The 21,731-nt window shown below is 40.3% G+C and overlaps 2 protein-coding genes across 2 annotated transcripts in view; one reads left to right on the top strand and one right to left on the bottom strand.

The window, feature by feature from the left end:
• The window catches only part of LOC145415549 (uncharacterized), a 113,814-nt gene that overhangs the window by 29,457 nt on the left and 62,626 nt on the right, over positions 1–21,731 (top strand). The window contains exons 12-13 of the mRNA XM_080284772.1: positions 7,694–7,836; positions 8,230–8,440. Of these exons, the coding sequence (XP_080140898.1) occupies positions 7,694–7,836; positions 8,230–8,440 (354 nt within the window). The remainder of the gene's footprint in view (positions 1–7,693; positions 7,837–8,229; positions 8,441–21,731) is intronic.
• LOC145415758 (uncharacterized) lies at positions 6,734–20,667 on the bottom strand. The gene is made up of 7 exons (XM_080284998.1): positions 20,586–20,667; positions 15,428–15,818; positions 13,528–13,657; positions 12,096–12,234; positions 8,102–8,434; positions 7,597–7,834; positions 6,734–7,257 (listed from the first exon to the last, which is right to left on the bottom strand). Exons 2-7 carry the CDS (start codon positions 15,641–15,643, stop codon positions 7,099–7,101), a joined length of 1,215 nt encoding a protein of 404 aa, XP_080141124.1. The 5' UTR covers positions 15,644–15,818; positions 20,586–20,667; the 3' UTR covers positions 6,734–7,098.

Genomic DNA, 21,731 nt, shown 5'->3' with positions numbered 1-21,731 from the left:
GGTTATTTATTTCACCTTGCCATTTTTAATGGCCTTGTTGAAATTATCTTGTCATATAGTATTCAAAACCTGGTTGCTTTAATGCTTGATTGTCTCAGGTCAGACTCTTCAGCTAGTTCTTAAAACACAAGTGCAGGTATAAATGACCAGTGAGTGAATATACACTTCACTTGATGCTCTAAACGATAGCATCTCCTACTTTTTTGTTTTGCTGTTCCTGTGTCAAGATGTTGATTGCCTCAAATGTGGAAGTGTGTTTAGGATTTAAGGTGTATTGAAACCTCATATATGTGAGTTGTCCAGTTTGCCGCCACAGAACCAGTATATACATCATGCCAGCCAGAGGGTGTTGATTCAGACCACACTGAGTAAGAGAGTTGCCTGGAGCTTGATGCTCAATGCACCACAGTTATACTTGCATACAACTGTTTTGTTTATTATATTCAAACACTGCAGTCTGCTTGTAGGGTGGTAGCCTCACATGAGAAAACATTAGTATTCTGACACTGCGACCAAGTGGGATGTGTATCACTTCTCAGTTCATTGTACCACAGGGTTTAGTCCAGCTGCTGGCTTCCTTTCGTGAGACAGATATTGCACTTTTCTCCTGTCTTGTAACTATATTGACATATTCAAGGATCAGAAATAAATCACTTATTGCCAGCAGACTCAAGTTAAATGTTTTCATCAACTGACATAATAATAAACATCTTATATTTAAGTATAATTGTTATACTGGACTTAGAAAGCTGACATCTTACTACCATTTCTAATCCCTTAACAGAGAAACCTGTTATCCTCATGTTAATGTAGGATTAGGGAGTATAACAGCATCAAGCTCTGGTCTCTCGTCTCTGAATGTAGTCATGCAGTGCACTTATTTATGTACAGTAAAACTCCAAATATCTAGATACCCCAATACCTACAGTTTAGATGATGGAAACATTTAGCACAAGTTAGTTGCCTTTAAGATATTTATCTGTTATCCAAACTCCTACATTTCTCTGGAACATTCAGCTGGTTAGTTTTCTCCTCAGATCTTTTATGTTTCATATAGCTTGCTGCATTTCTGTGTAGTATTAACAACCCACAGTGCTAAATTTATTATATTTATTCAATTTGTTTTTAATTTCTCTTGTTAAAAGTATTGACTACATAGCAGCAAATAACACAACCAAAGCTTTGGTTAATGATGATGAATGCTGTAGTATTGTCACATTAAGATGAGCAGGTAAATGATGCTGAATGCTGTAGTATTTTCAGATTAAGATGAGCATAGAAAAGGCCATAGTGCATTGATAGTGATGAGGCAACCAAACATACCTTAAGAACAATTCCTTGTGGATAATCTGAGTTTTACTGTACATAAATGGTGACTTAAAGGGGAGGATTAATGTGGAAAGTGTCGGACAGTGTAGCAGATACGAACAGCAGCACACACACCAAATACACAATTCTCAGCCTTCCACCTTGCCAACAAGCGTGGTTTATCCATAATAAAGTCATCCTTCACTGTTTGCTGTATCACTGTTGTCAGTGTAATTTATGTTAACAACTTAACATACCCCCCCTCAAAGTACACAAGTTTGAGGTGTATTTTGGGATGATTTAACAGCCTGTATTGGTAAATGAATGCTTTTCAAGCGAATTGATTCTATTTGTTTGGTGGTATTTTATGACACAACAAAGGATTTTTAAGTAATTATGCGCAGTAGGGTAGTTAACCTCCTTGTGCACAGCAAGTTTTCAATAACTTTGTGGGATATGATCAGAGAGAATGGGCGGAAGGCAGCCTGGACTTGCACACAAAGGAAAACTTTCCCATGGATTTTATTTGTCCAGGAAATTAGTTATATTGGTGTAAATTTCTACCATCATCTTTGCTGATGTGTATACTACAATGTAAGCCAATAAAAACACACAAAACGGATGAGTAAAAGTACCAAGAGGCAGTGAGAATAAACTTGTTCGAGAGTAAATATAGCATCAAATTACTTCCCAACATCCTGGCACAAAGTTTTGCCTGCACTGTGCAAGAGCTAAGCATATATCTTGTCGCAGAATTTCACGAGCTTTCTTATGGTGTTTTTGGAATTTTGATTCGACCAATAGTTTTTGAGTAAATTGCCTAAAATTGTGTGCACACTCCCCCTCCCCCCAGTACCAAAAACCGAGAGAAAGCCGAGTACTGTATTTGAAAGTGTTGGCCTTGAAATAGACACCCTTCGAAACCGTAATTTTTGGTGAATATTTTTGTCCAAAATTGCCTAATTGACATCTCTTCGGATCAACACTGATAATGATGTAAAGTGCGTCATCAGTTTCTCTTCAGCCTAACACTGTTTTGACGTGTTTTGCATCATCGTACACATGGGACCCTTTTAGAGGATTTTGAATTATTCATGAAAATTTGTAATACTCAGGGGTGTGTGTGCTGAAACATGTCAGTTTGCCCTTTCTTTGCCAGGATTGCAGGTATATTTTATTATTGCTCTTGCCTGATGATTGCATTCAGCTTTGGAGAGAGTTCTGGTAGTGAAAGGTTGGTAACTGTCTTTATTAACTCCCTTTGCTGTGTGGGGCCCTCTCCTAAGTTGAATTTAATTATCCAGCCATTGCAAAAATAAAGTGAATACAGTATCATTTGCCACAGCCATTGATGGTGAGTAAGCTGCTGTTCATTACTTGTGTGGTACTCATGAATTGTGTATTGTGTTGAGGTGGGTGGGAGGAATCATTATTACTTCGTAGTCCACCAAAATGGGTCTAAGGTAAATTGAGCTACATGAGAAGTAAAGTACAGTTAAGTTGTGTCACACTAAAACAATATAGTACTGTAGTTAGTACTGGACAACACTACACATCACTACAGACCACTTGACAACACATAAATGTGTTTATATGGAACTTATATGAAGAGCTTGACTTGTCTGTTCTGTAGTAGTCACAACAAGAAAGGAAATATTATACATTAAGCATCTGTGAATAAAAATACGTTCCTCTTCAACATTATGTAATTCCAATAAACTTCAGAGGCCACAAGGGGCATTAGTCAACACAGTATAGTACTTGATTTACGGAGGCCACAAGGGTCATTAGTCAACACAGTATAGTACTTGATTTATCGTGAAGGACAATATTATCTCAGTAGACAAGTTCACAGAATTACTCATGGTTAGTGGTACAGGAAAAGGTTGAGCACATATTAAGCTGTTGGAAAGAGATACATTTTATGGCACTTTCCTTTCAGATTAGAAATTGATTCCTCGCTTTACCACATACCAGAAGTATGTTGTATTAATAGCTAGTGTAAAGTTCATTAATTTTTGAGAGATGCACCAGTTTGTCCCATGTGTCTGCATCATTAATTACTAAGACGTGTGCTAATTTGTCCCACATCAATTTACATTGTTAGTTACTGAGGGATGTGCTTAATTTGCCCCACATCATGCTGCATCATTAACTTGTGAAAGATGTGCTAATTTGTCCATTGAGCTAGGTAAGTAATTAGCACGAGAGGTGTTAATTCGTCCGTTGTTGGTTAGCAAAGTGAGAGTGAGAATTTTCCCTACATCAGTCTAGATCATTAATTACTGAGGGATGTGCTAACTAATCCCTTACTAAGTTGATTGCCTTTGCATAATTAACTTCAGTATTGGTGAAAGCTTTTCCACGTCTTAACTCTCACTCAGGATACACATACATTGATATAAAGCAGTTACTGTATATTAAGTTGTCATAGCAGCATGTTTGATAATGAGTAGGAGGGAGGGAAACAGTTGTCTCAGAATACGGATATAAAGCACAAGATATGGGAATTCATGAAGGAGAGTGGTGTGGTGTTGGAAGGCTATAGACTGAGCTGGGAGAGGTTACTTTTCAGAAGTGATTAGTCAGAACATGTAAAAGTAGATATATGGCCTTAATAACAGCCTATATACTTTAAGAGTGCAGATACATGACAAAGTTGTATGTTGTTTGAAGAAGGTTTATGCTCATTCAGGATTGTGGTAATGGGACATATAAAGGTGGATGTATAGCTGCAGATATATAGGAAGTGACACAGATTATTTGCATATTCCATACACAAAAACACCAACATGTTATGTACAGATTCATGTTGCCTTCTTCACCGACTTTTGAATGGCCGCTAGGAACTTAAATAGTGATGGTGCTTAGGTTATTGCAGTAATCAGGCTGTCCACTGGGGCTGAACCCACAGGCACCTTGGAACATACATTAAGAAAAATATTATACATATAAAAACTATACTTCTCACATTTCCTAAATCAGAAGAAAATTATATTGAAAATATAAAGTACAGTTATATATTTTCTATGTTTTCAGGTTTGTAAGCAACGAAATTGAGCAACTAATAAGAAAAAGCCTATTTGGGCCATGATCCTTTGCAGCGTTGATTAGATAGACCAGCACATAACAGTCTTAAGCTACGTTAGTCTTTCAGATGTAGTGTATAATTTAGATTTGTCGACAAGTAGAATGCACAGCAATAGGATGCGGATCTCAATGCTTGTACAGCAGTTTTTTCAGAATAACAGATAAAAGGAGAGGTGTTGCGAAGATTTAGTTGACATCAATATAAAATCTATGCTAGTTGCTGTCATAAAGTTAGTGCAGAGAGATTTAGAAGGTGAATATCAATAAGTTTACCCTTTTTTTTTTTTTTTTTTTTTTCCATTTGAGCTAAGACATTGGTGGATGTCTACTGGGGTCTTGTTTATATAATAGGCAGAGTTAGCATCACTGAATGCAATGCACTGCCATTAATGCTTGTGCAGTAGTTTATTACAGGAGGATTGTTTTTTGCTGTGTGTTTACTAAATATTACTATTATTGTATACTGGAAATTGTTATTATTATTATTATTGTTTTATTCTGAAATATTTTTCTCAATTGGTGTTGTCTTCAGTATTATGGTAAGTAATAGCAGTGTATATATATTTAGTTAGGAGTGAGAAAGGATACATTGACTGTGACAGCACTGTGCGGCTATTAGACTAAAATACCAAGACAGTGGAAGTGACTTGCTGGAAGAGGTATTGCTTAGAATGTGCAGGTTTGTGTGTATGGATGAGGGAGCGGGTAGGAGTGAAGGGTACAGTTGGTGAGAATGAGGTGGTGAAAGGGTGACAATGTATGGTAAGTGCAAGGACGAACAGTGTACACTCAGCAGGAAATATGGTCACCTCAGGACCATAAGCCTATTCAGCACTACGACAATACGGTTTTGGTTGGTTTGGTATTCGTGAGTGTGAGGTACATCTATACTAATTTTATGTAGTTTTTAAAGATCAGATGACCCCTTTTTTAATGAAAAATTGTGTGAAAAATTTGACATGGGAACTGTAGCTTTTATGTATTTTCTTGGTCAAACAATATCATGGGCTTTGTCGTAATGTTTCTAGCTGGTTTGTCAGACTCTTTTGCTGAGTGTACATTTCAAGAGAATTTAAATATTGATTCCCATTATCACATTGTTTTTATAGAGAATACACAAATAAATGAAGAAAGTTGTCATTATCACTATATGAAAGTATATGGTACTTTATACTGTATATAGATTATTGAAGGACACAGTTAACAGTTAACATAACAGATCAACATATCATCCTCATGGGTTGTGAAATAGATTGTGGTTGTAGCATAAATAAACATTTGTGCTATTGCTGAGCTGTACTACATTGTGTATCTGAGCACAGTATTATAAACTACAGTAAGCATCGTTACTTCACTTTATAGAAGCATCACAACGTATCTGATTAAATGCATGGTGGTGTAATGAGCTGTGAGGGAGTGCAGTAGTAATTGTTACATTAAAGCATATTTACATTGTTGGTCTAGACTCTAGAGTATTGGCAAGATAGTTCCCATCAGGTGTCAGTCATCCTTCTTGTATGATGATGATTTATTTTCATCCTTGCTGCCACCAATGATTTTATTCAGATTAGGAAAAATCTCTGATAGTGAAGGGGTTGAGGGGATAGTTTCTCATCCTTTCACTGCAAGGTTTTTACCTGAAAGGGTCAAGTGTCTTCATTAACTTGTTCAGTATAATGATGTCTTTATTATGTTTTTACTACTTCTAGAATTGTTTTCTTCAGCTTGCATGTGAACTTTGCTTTCAGACTCTTCCCTTGACTTAAAAAGCCAGTCAGTTTCCAAAATTAAATAAAAGAAAGAACAATGTACGTCATGAGGTACATTTGTTCTCTTAAGTATGCGCACAAGTAAGTGGACGTACTGTATATACAAGTATAGTAATGCCAGTGTTGAGGCCATACTTTTGCTGGAAACCAGACTCCACTTGGATGTTATTTGGGATTAGTTTATTTTTTCCTGCCACAGCAACTAAGTCCTTGAGCAATTTATCCTCAGACTTGTAATTACAATAGTTGATTATCGGACAGATATGTAAATGATTTGGGTAGCTTACTGTATTTTGACTATATTTCCCTTAATTTGATATTGTAGTTTCCTATGATATATTCAGCCTCATAGAATCAGGTTTTTTGCTTTTAAGTAGGTATCTTATAATGTTTTTCCCACCTTCACTCTGCAGTTTATCATCTCCATAGTTCTTTACATAAGCTTAGTGAACTGCTGCTTCAAATGCAGCCTCATAAAGAACAGACATCGATGCTCTGAAGTTGTTGCTCTCAACACTGCATAAATCTACCTCACAACCATATGGAAGAATAATTATACCAACTTAGTGAAACTGTCTACCTTACTACTGTATAGCCAGATGCCATAATTCCAGGAGTTGCTATTAACAAATCATCTACATATAGCCCTGTCCTTAACCTTCATGCTGCCCTCTCTCCAACTCACACCATCCTCATTTGCACACTTTTTCACGGCAAATACAGTTTCAATATGTAGGCATTTTTCTTCCATTTGAACAATTCATGTCATTGTAAAATCAAGAAACTCACAACCATATTTCCACAACCCATTAATCACATCAAAAGTCTCCTCACAACTCACACTCTGTAGAATGTTACCTCTACATATTTTTCCTAGTATCATCTCACAACCTCATTCAGCTCTCTCACCCATAACTGTCCCACGCTTGGTTTACGTATTGTCTGAGACGAGTTGTTCGGTGTCGTTTGTCACATACACGTTGGTCTCTGCGTCGTGTGGCTCTGGTTGTCGTGGTACCAGGCGCTGCTTCCGACCCTCACACCACCAACAGCATACACGCGACAGCAGCAGCAGGGTTGAGGATGAAACCTGCAGGTTGTACATAGTTTTATCATTCATCTTAGAATTCCTTTTCATAAGTAGTTTTCATTAACTGATGGGAAGTAACTATCTGGTTTTGAAAGTACGGTAAACCTTGAGCTGTACTATATTAAAGTTGTACTGGTGCCCATAAAGGTGCCTAACCAGTTTCCCAAAATTTACAACAGCAGTTGGATGGAAGAATGTCATATTTTGGAACACATCCCTGAAAATTGTAATGAGGATTACCTGTGATGTGCCTCATACATAAATAAACTGTAAAGGAGGAAATCTTAGGGAACCTGCTGTGCCTACAGAAGTACGATGGAATTTTAATCATGAACCCACCTGGTCATCACTGAAGACATAGAGAAGCGGATTGATAATGGCCACAGCCACCAGAAGAAGCGATCCCCATGGGAGTGCGGTGGCCTCTTCGTGGTAGTGTCCAGGTCGGGCCAGGCAGCGGGATGAGGCAGCACAGGACGAGGCCACCACCACATGGAGCAGCAGCGGCACCACCGACCCCAGGCTGACACACCACCCACCCACATGCACACCACCCACACCACTGTACATGCCAGGACTGTGAGGTTCAAGGGAGGAAAAAGTACGTATGGGGTTACAGCAGCACCAACAGGAAGATTTAACAACATTTTGAAGGACTGGTAGTGAAAACATGGACAGGCGAAGGGACTAGTAGCAAAAATGTGGACAAACAAAGAGCATGAAGTGATAAACTATGATACCCTGTGTTAAAATAGTGTAGACAACGATGATTCAAGAGCTTTTGCAATATAGTCCATGAAAACACATCCTCGTGAACAACAAGTGGCAAGAGTTGTATGCATACGTGTGACTAGCGATGGGTGCTTCCTCAGCGTTCAGTGCGGCAGTGGGTACTGTGCGGCCGCGTCGTGCAGCATTGGCAGCTGCAGCAGCCTTGATTCCTGAGGCATGAGTCGATGCCCACATCAGCAGTGCCACCGCCACGTGTCCTCCCACCATGAAGCTCAGGAATGCTGTGAAGGAGAGTGGCCAAAGGGTGGACAGATGGCAACGGGCATCATGTGTGGCCCAGGAGTTCCATCCAGCATATGGCAGCATTGCCACCCCCACTGCCACCACCCACACTGCCACTACACCAGCACTCCAGCCTACCACGTTGGTCCCAGCCGTCATGAACCTGCAAGCATAGAAGTCATTATTATTATTATTATGATCATCATCATCATCATCATTATTATTATTATTATTATTATTACCCAAAACCATTAAGCAGCCACTTGCCCTCCACCCCACTGTGTTGGTTCTTGTGATCATGAACATGCAGGCATGGACACCACTCCTCCACCATCATCATCATCATCATCATCATCATCATCATCATCAGTTCAAAAAGGTGAAGTAAGTTATCCTTGAAACAGGTTACTGCCGTGAGCATGGGGTGGGTTTGTATGTATCAAAGGTTAGACTATCTGTGAAAGTAGGGGGTTGGGCTAAGTTAAGTTAGGCTAGGGTAGAGATAGACACACAGATAGACAGGCAGATCATGCTGCCAGTATATTCATTGCTTAACATACAGAACACCATAACTGGAAAAAAATTAAATTCCATATTATCCCCACCAAGGCATAGGGTCTGAGGATAAGCTACCTTAGTACACCAAAACTTTTTTTCTTTTTTTCTTTTTTTTCTTTTTTTTAGGGGGGAGGGAGGGGAAACAAAGAAACAAGGAGTCCCAGTTTATTCCCATTGAGGGGTAGAGGCCAAGGCTAGATTCAGTACATTTAAGGGTAGATGGCCAGCTTGCTTCCCATGGTGGCATTACATGATTGAAAAACATCCATTGCAGTACCATACTGTACGTCGTATTGAGAGTCAGTGTACTGTAGCAAAATATTATAGCAATCTTATTATACTTCCAGAGAGAGAGAGAGAGAGAGAGAGGTGGGTGTAATCTTACAGGATGATGGAGGACACAAGTGTGACCAGGTTGAGAATAAAGTCATGTTGGGTGAGGGTGTGGATGGGTGTGAGTGGGGAAGGTGAGCATGAGGTAGGGTAGGGTGAGCATGTGGATGGGAAGGTTAAGGGTGTGGATGGGTAGGGTGATGTTATGTTTGAGTAGGGTTATGTTATGGATTGGTTAGTTGGGTAAGGTGGTGTTATGGATAGGTAGGATGAGCTTGAGGGTGGGAAAGGGGATGGTATGGATGGGTGGGATGGGGTGGGGTGGGGTAGGGTGGTGAGGGTAAAAATGAGGGTGGGGTGTGATAAGTAGAGTGAGGTAGTGGGTGGGCAGGGTAGGGTATGTGTGGGGGTGGGATGACGATGATGATGTAGTGAAAGTGGGCCAAAGGTGAGGGTGGGGTGGGTGGGTGGAGTGAGGACAGGGGTGAGGGTGGGATGTGGGGGTGGGTGGAGTGGGCTGGAGGTAAGGTGAGGGCAGATCAATAGATGAGGACCCAACTCTCTCTCTCTCTCTCTCTCTCTCTCTTTCCCTCCATTTCCTCCTCCTCTTCCTCTTAAAGCTCTCCCATCCATTTTTCCTTTCCTGTTTCCTCTTTCCCTCTTTTCTGTTTTGTCCATTTCCTTTTCCATTTCCCCTTCCTTCCTTCTTTGGTCTTTTTTTCTTCTTTTTTCTGACCCTTATAAAATCTTTCCTTCCTTCCCCTTTAGTTTCTCCTTTCCTTCCTGCCTTTCCTCCCTCAGTATGACATCTTTCTGTTTCTCTCCTCCCCTCCTTCCCTCCCCTTTTTTCTTCCTCCCTCCAGTCTTTCATCTTTATCTTTGTCCTCACATCCTTTCCCTCCTTCCTTGCCTCTTTCTTAATTCCATTCTTCCTTTCCATTTTCCACCCAAACTGCCTTCCTTCCCTCATTCCATCCTCCATCATTATTATCTCTTGTCCTCTTCTTCAGTCCTCCCTCCCTCCCTTCCTTCCTTCCTTCCTTCCTTCCTTCCTTCCTTCCTTCCCTCCCTCCCTCCCTCCCTCCCTCCCTCCTTCCTTCCTTCTGTCTTATCTCCACCTCCCATCATTACACTCTCGCTAGTTAATATTTTGAGTTCATAAAATCTGATAATGAACTGAAGTAAGGGTGAAGTGTTCAAAGTGTAGCTAGGGTGTACATGGTGAGGATATACATTAATTTATTGTACACATGGCTTAGGTGTACATGGCGTGGCTAAATGAAGGAGGTAATGGTGTTGTGGGAGGTGAGGTGTGGGTAGAATTGAGGACAGGGTGATGGGGTGAGGTTAGGAAGGCTATCTGTAATGGAGAGAGGTAGGGTGAGAAACAGGGTGGTGCAAAATAAGGGTGAGGGTAAGGTTAGGGTGAGTGGCGGGAGAGAAGGGAAGAAATGGTGAGGACAGGATGAGATTAATGTGAAAAGCAGGGTGGGGATAGGGTACATAAATGTGAGATTAGGATGAAAATCAGTTACAATGTTAGGCTGAGTAAGTGTGAGATTAGAGTGAAAATCAGAGTAGGGTTAGGATAAGTAAGTGTTAGATTAGGGTTAATATCAGGGTAGGGTCAGGGTGAATAAGTGTGACACTAGGGTGAAAAGCAGGATATTGCAAGTGTGAACAATTAGGGAATGGTTAGGGTGAGACAGGGTGAACATTAGTGTGTATTGTGGTAGTCATGTCAACCCTACTCTGGTATGCGTCACCCTTAAATTATTTCACAACCACGCACTTCTTCACTATGCCTTTTTTCATACTCTTTTTGTTGCTTATTCTTTCTTTTTCTCATCATCTTTTTATTGTTTTTCTCTTGTACACTTTCTCATCATTTTCTTTATGTATTTTTTAATTTTTTTTTTTTTTTCCTTTCACTCCTTCAAGATGCCTTTTTATTTTTCGACGTTTGTATGTCCTTATTTTATTTCACGATCATATACTGTACACATTTACTGTAATTTTTAGCTTTTCTACCATTTTACTCCTCATTTCCTTTTATACTTTCTGTCTGGCCTACTTTCTCAACCATGCATTCCGTCAAGGTGCATGTTCATTCCATTCCCCCCCCCTCTCTCTCTCTCTCTCTCTCTCTCTCTCTCTCTCTAACTATGCACTCCCCCATAATGCACTTTCATTTGTGTGTGTGTGTGATTTCCTGTGCTTATTTTGTCTGTCCTACTTCTCTCACCCACACACATCTTTGCTGAGTGTTTTCATTTCTTTCCGTGTTTGTATTTCATTTTCTTTCCTTTTAGAGTTTACAGTAGATACTGTTCATCCCCTCCCCTCCCCCCACACACACGCATACACCTTCATGACACACTTTCATAACCCACCCTCATTTTTATTTTCTTGTTTTTCCCACCTGTGCTCTCCTTCTCAACACATGTTCATTTCCGCCCTTCAATTTTTTTTTCTTTTTCCCCGCTCATTAATTTTCTCACCCACACACCTCATCAGTAGTATTTTTAATTTTCCACATTTTTTGTGTGCTTTTTTCGCTCCTAGACTTTTGCAGGTTGTATTTTTCTTTATGTACAGTAATGGTGGTAGTGTGTGTGCACTTTTTTTTTTTTTTTTTTTTTTTTCCCCACTCCCTTTTAGTACCGATAAGATTATTTTTCCCCCCATTAATAGTGGTATGTTCATTTGGGGTAATGTTTTAGCTGGTTTGGGGTAATATTGGTTTGCTAATTACAGGTTGTGGTCTGTGCGAAGTTTGTGTTTTATTCTAATATTTTTATTTCTTTCCATATTTTTCTGACTGCATAGACTGAATTATAGTACAGTATATGAGGACTGTATCTCACACACATACACACACACACACACACACACTGCTGAATATGTGTGTGAAGGCATAGTTAGTGAGTTACCTGCGTGGGTCGTTGTTCTTGAGGTAGTGGAAGAAGAGCAGGAGTGTGGATGTGCCGAGTGAGGTGAGCACGGTGATGAGGATAACACCAGAATGACCCAGGTAGCATGCTGTGTAACCTGCCTCACCACCATCAGTGCCTGTGGGAGAAAATGATAGGCTGTCTGTAAAGGAGATGGTAACATGAGATGAGATAAATGTGGTAGACGAGGGTGTGATTGAGAGAGAGATTAAATTCACTTGTTATGAAAGGTCTTCCCCCACTGAATATTAATATCTAGTGGTAAAAAATATGATCCATGAGAGGCCTACCCTGAAGAAAGTGAAAAAGACTTGCAGTAGAGAGAATAAAGTAAAAAGAGATAAAAGCTGGTGGGAAACAAAAAACTGTTGTGTAACTAAGGAAAGTTGTAACCAAAGTTTTTATGGGTTGAAAGTTACCTAACAGTGGTGGCAGAGCCATTTGAAGTCAGCCTAGTCTTTTACCTCTTCACTGTGCTTTTTTTTTTTTTTTTTTTTTTTTTTTTTTTTACTGCTAGTGAACTTATGCAGGTGAGAGACCCTTTGTAGTGAGGGATTTATTAAAAGTTATTTCGAACTCCATCAGTTCAAAAGTTTCTTCCAAACTGAATGGAATGGTCTGTATAACAAAATTGTGACTCCAGGCTTGTCTGAATGTGAACCAGGTGGACTGGAGGCAGAGTTAGTCTTTTTTATTTGCCAGTTATCCTTTTGATGGAGAAGGTGGGAGTGAGGGACATTTGTAAATCTCGGCAGCAATGCTGCTGGTTATATTGATGTGATCTCATGAAGACATCCATCTCCAGCACCTTCATGTGAATGCTGTAGAATTATGTCCTTGTTAAGAGTCAAGGGAGCATGAGTTAGCAGGAATTATTGAGAGACATGGCTGTAGCTTAAAAGAGGAGAGGTATTTCATGGTGTCACCTATGTAAATGAGGGAGGTTAGCTTGATTCAGCCAGAGCAGAAGCCTGACTTGCCCTAGAAATGAGAGATTAGACTGTGGACTTGGGTTTTAAGAGAGGAGAGGTGCTTAGATGGGATGGGTGGTTTTGCCTAGCTGTGGTGAGTTTCCTAGAACTGAATAAAACGGTCTGGTGTTAGTGGAGGAAGATACAAAGCCCATGATTTAGATGAAAGGATGAATGCATGAATTCAAGAAAGGAAACAGTACATGGAATGGAAACAGTACTATAGGTATGATCATTTTCAATGCAGTACAGTAATTAAAATAACTCTTCACCTCCCTTAGCAGTATGTAATGACACAGAGGGAAGCCAGTGAATGATAGCTTTGGTAAACCTGCAAATCTTGTGATTGTTGAAATGAAAGAATGAAAGAAAAAAAAGACAAGAGTATGAAATCATTATAGATACACTTAAAAACATAATAAACTGTCTTATTTCCTCACCTCCCCGTGCTGAGATGACGTGTATTGGGAAAGCGACAATGAATGTAGCCACCAATCCACTAAGCGCCTGTGAGAGTAGCAGGACCCCCTTCACTGAGCGTACTGATGATGGTCTGGCAAAAACTGCAACCTGGGAAAGAGTTGGGGTGGGAGGGGTTATTTGGGTTTATGGAGGGGTTGTGGTGAAAGGTGGAATGGAGTTGTGTTGTTTGTGGGGTGGGATGGGATGGGATGTTGGTTTTAATGAGAGGTTGCAGTTGTGATGTGAGAAAGGTTTATGTCGTAATGATTTTGTGCGTGTGTGTGTGTTAGAGAGAATTTTGGTAGGTGTGTAGAGATGATGGCAGGCCAGAAGAGGATAGTTGTGATGTACATAATGGTATATAGTTGACATTGATAGGTATTGTTGATAATATTCATGTTGAAATTGATGGTTGTTTTAGGTTGGGAGTGTTAGAATGGTTTGTTTATATGGCAGTAATGATGATAATAGTACAGTATTCATAATGGATGTTTGAATCTTTACTTGAAAGACAATTTTTTTTTTTTTTTTCCATCATACTTCCATGGCAGAATGACACCTGCCTCAGGTATAAATTCGTGTTGTGTAATTATTCATGTATTGGCTAATTAACTACACTGAGCCACCTGTTGAATATTTATATGCTGTGTGGTAGTTATAAAGTTGCCTTTTTCATGGTTCACTTGTTTACATACTGGATGAAATAGAATGCAGGCATAACTGTATGATTTAGGTAAATCATTTTATTTGATTTTGTGTATTTTTTCATAAATGAATGTAAACATTAGGAATTCTTAAAATTTATGTAGCACCTTTCTACAAATTTTTGTGTGTGCTGTTGATTTTATGGTTTTGCACTCAACTTTCCATTGTGTTGGCCTGGAAGTAAATGTGTTTTGTGAGTTGTTGCAGAAACACTGTTGTGTACTGCCTAGTGTACTTTCTCAGTGTGTTTAGTTTTGTGGTTGTTGTCTTATATTTGAGTTTATTTTTGTTTTATTCCTTCATGGCTCATTTGACTGCAGCCAGGAGGCTTTGGTCCCTTGTGTCATTCTGGTTTTAGTTTCACTCACGGATTTTTGTTTACAGCACATTGACTCTAACCTACGTGTCAAGTGGGGTTGGTGGAGGATTAGTGCCCCTCCCTGTAAAACAATTAACTCTAAGCCCTTGACCACCCCGTTTGGGATACATGGCGTCTGGCAATGGATGGATGGATGGACTCTAACCTGATAAAGGTCTCTAAGCCTTTTGAGTTGGATTGATGGTCATGTATAGTCAGATTGGAGAGTTTATTTGACAAGTTGTGGGAATAGCCCAGTTTCATCACATGACAGCAAACCAGCCATACATGTTCCTTGTTGCTGGAACTTAGTTGTGATGTATTTTGAATTCTCTCGGGCATGGAGTACTGTACATTTGTTTGCTGATTTGATTTTATGGTTTGACTGTACTTTGCTGCATTTTGTTGCACCTGGAGTACCATGGTTATGTACTGTGCTCCTCATTCTGACCCACATGAAATACATTTTTAGAGTAAAGTACCGTATACCTCATGTGGATTACATTTTTGAAATTGCACCTGAACTATATTTCTGGATTCTGCATTACATGGGTTATGGCATATACTGTATTAGGATCTCAGATGTACATTTTTGGTTCTACTCAGAAGTACAGTTTGAATTTGTTTGGGGGTATACAACAAGCAAATACATCTTTGGATCTATTCACATAAAATATGATTTGGGAGTCTACCTCACATAGAGCTCCTTTTTCAAGAGTACTTTATGTATTGTATATTTTGGATCTACTTCTGAAGTACAGTTTGGCTGTAGCTCAGTGGAGTACATCTTTTGTAAATTTTGGGGTTCACCTCACCTGGAGCACATTAGTGAAGAAACATACTGTTGCCAGAGCCACACTAACAACCAGGAACAGCTTCTGGTTGACCGAGGGTTCTGACGATGCAGCTGAAGAGGAGGAGGACGAGGACGACGAGGAAGAAGAGGATGAGGAGGACCCAGCAATGGCCTCTGTGACATCCTCAACAGTGCTGGATAGGATGGAGGGTGTTGTGCTGACTAGGTCCTGCATGGTTGGCTGCTTGTTGGGTTGATGCCAGGTGAATTAAGTCGTTTGGTTGTGTATTGGCCTTTGTTTAGGGCCTTTGTTTGTTTACGGGTACTGCTTTATCATATCAGCTGCTTTTATTTTCATTTACTGTACATTTTAGGACTTGCTTGATGAATAGTGTTATTGTCTGTCTGTGCTGTTAAAGGAATTTGCATAGTTAATTCTTTTTTAATTCTGTACTGTTTGTTTTCGCTGGGTCGATTCTTTGTGAACTGGATTGTTTGATTGTATGTTAAGTTGTTTGGGTGTAACTTAATTTTTTTATCAGTTTTGTGTCCTTTAGCATTTATGTACATTTATTTTCATCTACCAGTATACCTCGTTGGGCTTATACAGCATGAATGAGGTTAATTGTGTTCCAGTGTGGAGGTGGGGGGGGGGGAATTGTGTTGGTGTTGCTATTATTTTCTTTGTCACTATATTTTATTTTTGTAGTTAAGTTAGGGATTGTTAATGTAGTTTGTGGGGACTTGTTTTGTTTGTTGTTTTTTCCCTAGATTGTTTTATGTTCCATGATCTTAACAGAACTGGATATGATGTTGGTTTTTAGGTGATGTTCCTTGTATTACATGGCTGTATATATAGTGTATAATGGTTTGTATAGTAGAACTTTTTGCACCTTATAGTTTTGTTCCCTTGATTTTGGGAGTCATTTGTTTATAGTTTACCTTATTTCATTATGTGTACAGAAAGGTTATTAAATTTCACTTCATTTTTGTCACACAGAGGTCACTTTTCATCATGTATAATCACTTCACTTAACGTCATATACATTTCATTTTGTTTTTTATGCCCGTAAATGTAATATTACATTTTTTTGTGATTATTATGAAGGTTGATGGTTATTATATTGTTATTTGAATACGTGGAGTACCCAGGCCCATTTAGTTGGGTTAGGAAAGGTGAACGCCTCGAGTCAAATCCCTACGTGTCTCAGACTAACTCCGAAATGGGATGGAAGTTTTTTTTTTTGATCATATAGGCTAATGTACCGGGAACGTTGGCTGGTCATCCACCCGAAAATTTTATGGATTTTGTTTTAGCGTAGCCTCAAGCTTGTACACCTTACTGGAGTTATTTGTGACTGAATATTATTATTACTGAACTGTGAAAAGGATAGGGAAGGTAAAATGTCTCTCACGGTGCAGCTTTACTTCAGGCTAACAGGCCACTGAGAGAGAGAGAGAGAGAGAGAGAGAGAGAGAGAGAGAGAGAGAGAGAGAGAGAGAGAAGAAAGACATCGTTTAAAAAATGAAAGTAATGTTATTGGAAGGAAAGGTCAGCTCACACACACACACACACACACACACACACACACACACACACACACACACACACACACACACACACACACACACACACACACAGAGCTGTTCAAACTCGTAACAGTTATTGCAATGGGCTTTTGTTGTTACCGAGAGAGAGAGAGTAAATTGAGAGTGAGGGAGAGGTCATAGGAGGGTAAGCAAGCATGGAGGTGAGAGCTGGGAGGGTGAGGAGAAAAATAGCGAGAGGAGGAGGAGGAGGAGTGGAAGGAGAGAAAAGTGTTGAGAGGGGAAGGGGAAATGATTTAAGGGGAAAGAGTGGGAGGGAGAGGCAGGAGGAAAGGAGGTGAAAGGAAGGACGGAAGGAAAGGCAGAAGAGAGAAAATGAAGGACGATGATGAGGGAGGGAGAGAAGAGGAAGAGGAAGGATGGAGGGAGAAAGGCCTGGAGGGAAGAAACTCCTCCAAGATAACATCTCTCTCTCACTCCCACTTCTCCCTCTTCACCTACTCTTCTCACTGCCTCTTTACCCCCCATCTCTCTCTCTCTCTCTCTCCACATCCTGTTGTAAGTTAAATGTGGCAAGCAATCACCGTAGAATTTTGTTTAACTTTTACTTCGACTCCCATCTCTCTCTCTCTCTCTCTCTCTCTCTCTCTCTCTCTCTCTCTTCCCCCCCCCCCCCGCCTGTTGTAAGTTAAATGTGGCAAGCAATCACCGTAGAATTTTGTTTAACTTTTACTTCGACTCCCATCTCTCTCTCTCTCTCTCTCTCTCTCTCTCTCTCTTCCCCCCCCCCCCCTCCTGTTGTAAGTTAAATGTGGCAAGCAATCACCGTAGAATTTTGTTTAACTTTTACTTCGACTCTCTCTCTCTCTCTCTCTCTCTCTCTCTCTCTCTCTCTCATGGAGGGAGAGGAGGAAGAATGATGGGCAGAATTAATGGACGGACTAAAGGTGAGGGATTGAAAGAGAGAGAGAGAGAGAGAGGAATCGTGAGAAATGAGGGTAAGAAGGAAGAATGGAAGAGGAGAGGGGTGACGGAAAAGAATATGGAGAAATGAAGAGGAAAATGAAAATAAGACGAAAAGTAACAAGAGGAAGGGGTGTAGGAAAGAGGAGGAGGGTAAAGAAAGAGAGGAAGAAACGAAAGAAAATGGTAAAGAGAAGAAGATAAAGAAGGGAAGAGAAGAGAGGAATGAGGATGAGGGGAGAGAAACGAAAAGGAAAATGGAGAAAGAGGAAAGGCAACGACAAGGAAGTGAAGAGAGAGAAGAGATGAAGGAAAGGGAAGGAGAAAGGGTAAGAAACCAAAAGAGGATGGGAAGGACGGAGAGAGAGAGAGAGAGAGAGAGAGAGAGAGAGAGGGAGGGGAGACTTGAGAAAGAGGAGATGGAGGAAGGATAATGAATCAGGAGAGGGAGAGAGTGGATTGGAGGGAGGGAGGGGGAGGGAAAATCATATTGGGAGATACGCAGTTAGAGAAAGACGGGAGGGAAGAGAGAAGTCGCTACTAATGCTGTGTATGTGTGTGTGGGAGAGAGAGAGAGAGAGAGAAGCAGGTAGGCAGATACTTAGATACAATGAAAGATGAAAGGCGGAAGGAAGGGAGGGGGAGACAGGAACCGATATTGAGAGAGAGAGAGAGAATGGCAGGAAGATACTTGAGTGAAGAATGGAAGGCGGTATATATATATATATATATATATATATATATATATATATATATATATATATATATATAATAGAGAGGGAAGGGGGCAGGTAGATAGTTACGTGTGAAGGATGGAAGGCGGAAGGAGAGAGAGAGAGAGAGAGAGAGAGAGGATAGGTGGGAGGGGTGGGGATGGAGGGATCAATAGCCAGGTGAAGGTGGTGGCCGTTGGGTGTGATGCTCCCGGTAACGGTGATAGTATGGCACAGGTAACGCTGTAGTAACGATACAGGAATGGTTAGGGTATCGTAACGCTCTATTAACGGGTCATTCATATGAACGATATGTTATCAGTAATGCCGTAATAATTGTAATACATGATTAATGATAAAAGTTATATGCTATTGGTCCATTAAGTGCTACATAAATAACATTTTAAAAGGAATTTTATTGGTAACAGTGAAATGGGCAAACACTCTCACACCAATATTTTAATGTGACAGTCCTGGTACCTCTATATTGTATAGGAACCCCTTAGTGACAAAAATAGCAAATACACACACACACACACACACACACATTTTATATATCTATATATATATATATAAATATATATATATATATATATATATATATATATATATATATATATATATATATGTGTGTGTGTGTGTGTGTGTGTGAACAAACAACGCTGTTTTACCGCAGTTAAATGTAGTGGTAATGAAATACAAAAGACGTAATGGTTGTAACGATGTTAACGTACGAGTTCATTGAACGTACTGGTAACGGTATAGTGACATCTGAGGAACAGCCACAAATAAGTAGTAACAAATCTACAGAGGCACTCTGTTGGACGTATACCTCCTTCACAGTGGGCATGACCCTTTAGCCTGTTAAACATAAGGATTCTTATTTTAATTGCATTCTTGAGGTAGTTAGAGGCCTGTCGTAGTTTAGGGGTTAGTATTAATTTACTTCATCACTTCAAATGGTCATCCTGAATGAGAATATATCCATTTTTCTGTTACTTGTAGACTTTTTTTTTTTAAGGTTAAGAATACCACCCATTTGCGTAGGTATTAGTGAAGAATTACATTTATCCCCTCCAATTCGAAGTCTCCCTCAAGATTAATAAAATCGTCGAAACTAGCAAGAGTAAAATATATGAATAAAAATAAGTCCCATCATGTTGGATGGATAAATAGCCTCTCTGGCAACTACTGTTCATATTTTACGGGTGGACTAGACGCACCCTGTAGTTTATAGCCTGAAATCACGACTTCCTCCATAGTCGTGAACATAATTCTTAAATTTTATTGCCTCAGCCTTAGTATGAACATCCCTAACAGTTTTCATATTGATGCGCCATTTAGTGTTTCCGATTGAGACTGGTAAAGAGGAAGTTATGCTTTCGGTGGCGGAATCAATCTCGCTCCGTCTAACCATTCGTAATTTGTAACTTTGTGTATGTTACTCGTTGCTACACATTCGGAGTGTAAACAGTAGACACGTGGCGTACCTGTAAACACTGATCACGTGCTCTGCTCCACTACTGGACCCCCTGCGTCACCGAATTGGACACAACACCCTTTTTTTCATGGCATGGGAGTTGTATTTAAGGATTGTGAATTTACTGCCCTTAATTTCCAATGCCTGTGTCTGTATAGAAGGCGGGGGGGATTCCGTGATTTTTACACCTTTAAGTGCAGAGACCTAAAGCCCACGAATCAGGGTACTTCAGGTGGGCTACATCGGCGCGCGCGCGCTCGTATTTCTCTCTCTCTCTCTCTCTCTCTCTCTCTCTCTCTCAAAAATAAGAAAAATAAAAAGTAACGTCAGCCTGCGGAAGTCAACACGTTTTTCTGCGTTTGCAAAGCTTTCTGCGTCACCAGAATATCTCAGAATATTTCATATATTCCTTCGTGTTCCCTTTGTTGTCATGTCGAAGCTCGGTCACACCAAATACCGATAAAAATACCTACGTTATCGTTTTCTGGGGTATATTAGGGTTGATTTGGGTGGCTTGGCGGGGTTTTGGGTGGTTAGGGGCAAGGGGAGATGGGGGTGAGTAGATGGTTTTGGGCAGGAGCGAGTTGACGTGGAGCGCCAAGGAGCAACGTTCGTTCACTTTAGAGGTGGAAGGGTTACTGAAGCTGGGACTGGGAGCAGTGGTGGCGGACTGGGTTTTGTTCCTCTCTCTCTCTCTCTCTCTCTCTCTCTCTCTCTCTCAGTTTTACCTGCGTTGTTCAGAAGCCAGGTAAATTAGCACAGCTTGTGTATATTTTGTACCGTAGCTGATGTTGGTGAAAGCTTTAAATAAATCATCAGCACTGCCCACCAACCCACAACGCCCATCTTCACAGGGTATATTGGCTCTTTCTTCCCCCACCATCCCACCCCCTTACCTCTCCGCATCTCCCCAAGTACCCTTTCCTGTCACCACCTCCCCCCCCCCCCTTCCCAAACAATTTCACTTACAACCATCTCAGTGTACAATTATTAGGAAGAAGGAATTGATTTTTGTACGTTAACTGCTTGAGTGATGGGTGACCTTGGACGAGGATCGTGTCCAAGGGGAAAGCTGGGTCAGCAAAAATTGCGGGTTTAGAAAAAATATGAACCGAAAGAAAAAAAATGAAATAGAAGCTGCAGACATGGAAAGAAATGCGGCTGAGAAAAAATTACGGCGTTGAAAGACAAAGTTGGGCTTAAAAAAACGGATTAAGAAAAAATACAGATTTAAGAAAAATTGCAGACTTTCTTCCGTCCTTCTTTCCCACGTTTTTCCCATCCATTTTCTTCCCCTCACCCTCTTTCCTTCTCCCCCTCACTGCTTTCTTCCTACTAAAATCCTTCCTTCCTCGCTTCCTTTCTCCTCGTCTCGTGTATCCATTCATTTATTCCATCATCATATACCTTCCTTGCTTGCTTCCTTCCTTGCTTCCATCCTCCCTGTTCCTTCCTGCCCCTCTTATCCGTTGTCTTCGTCACTTTTATCCATTCTTTTCATCCATTCCCTTCTACGTTCCTTTGTTTCTTCCTTCACTTCTCTAGTACATTCATTCCCTCCGTCCTTTCTTCCCTTGTCTTCCATTTCTTCTGTCTGTCTCTCTTCCATCCTTCCTTCA

Source organism: Coenobita brevimanus, chromosome 103 (assembly GCF_032717465.1).
Source record: "Coenobita brevimanus isolate Jiangsu-jjx chromosome 103, ASM3271746v2, whole genome shotgun sequence".
NCBI classification, from domain to species: Eukaryota; Metazoa; Arthropoda; class Malacostraca; order Decapoda; family Coenobitidae; genus Coenobita; species Coenobita brevimanus.
This window is presented reverse-complemented; position numbering and strand designations above follow the sequence as displayed.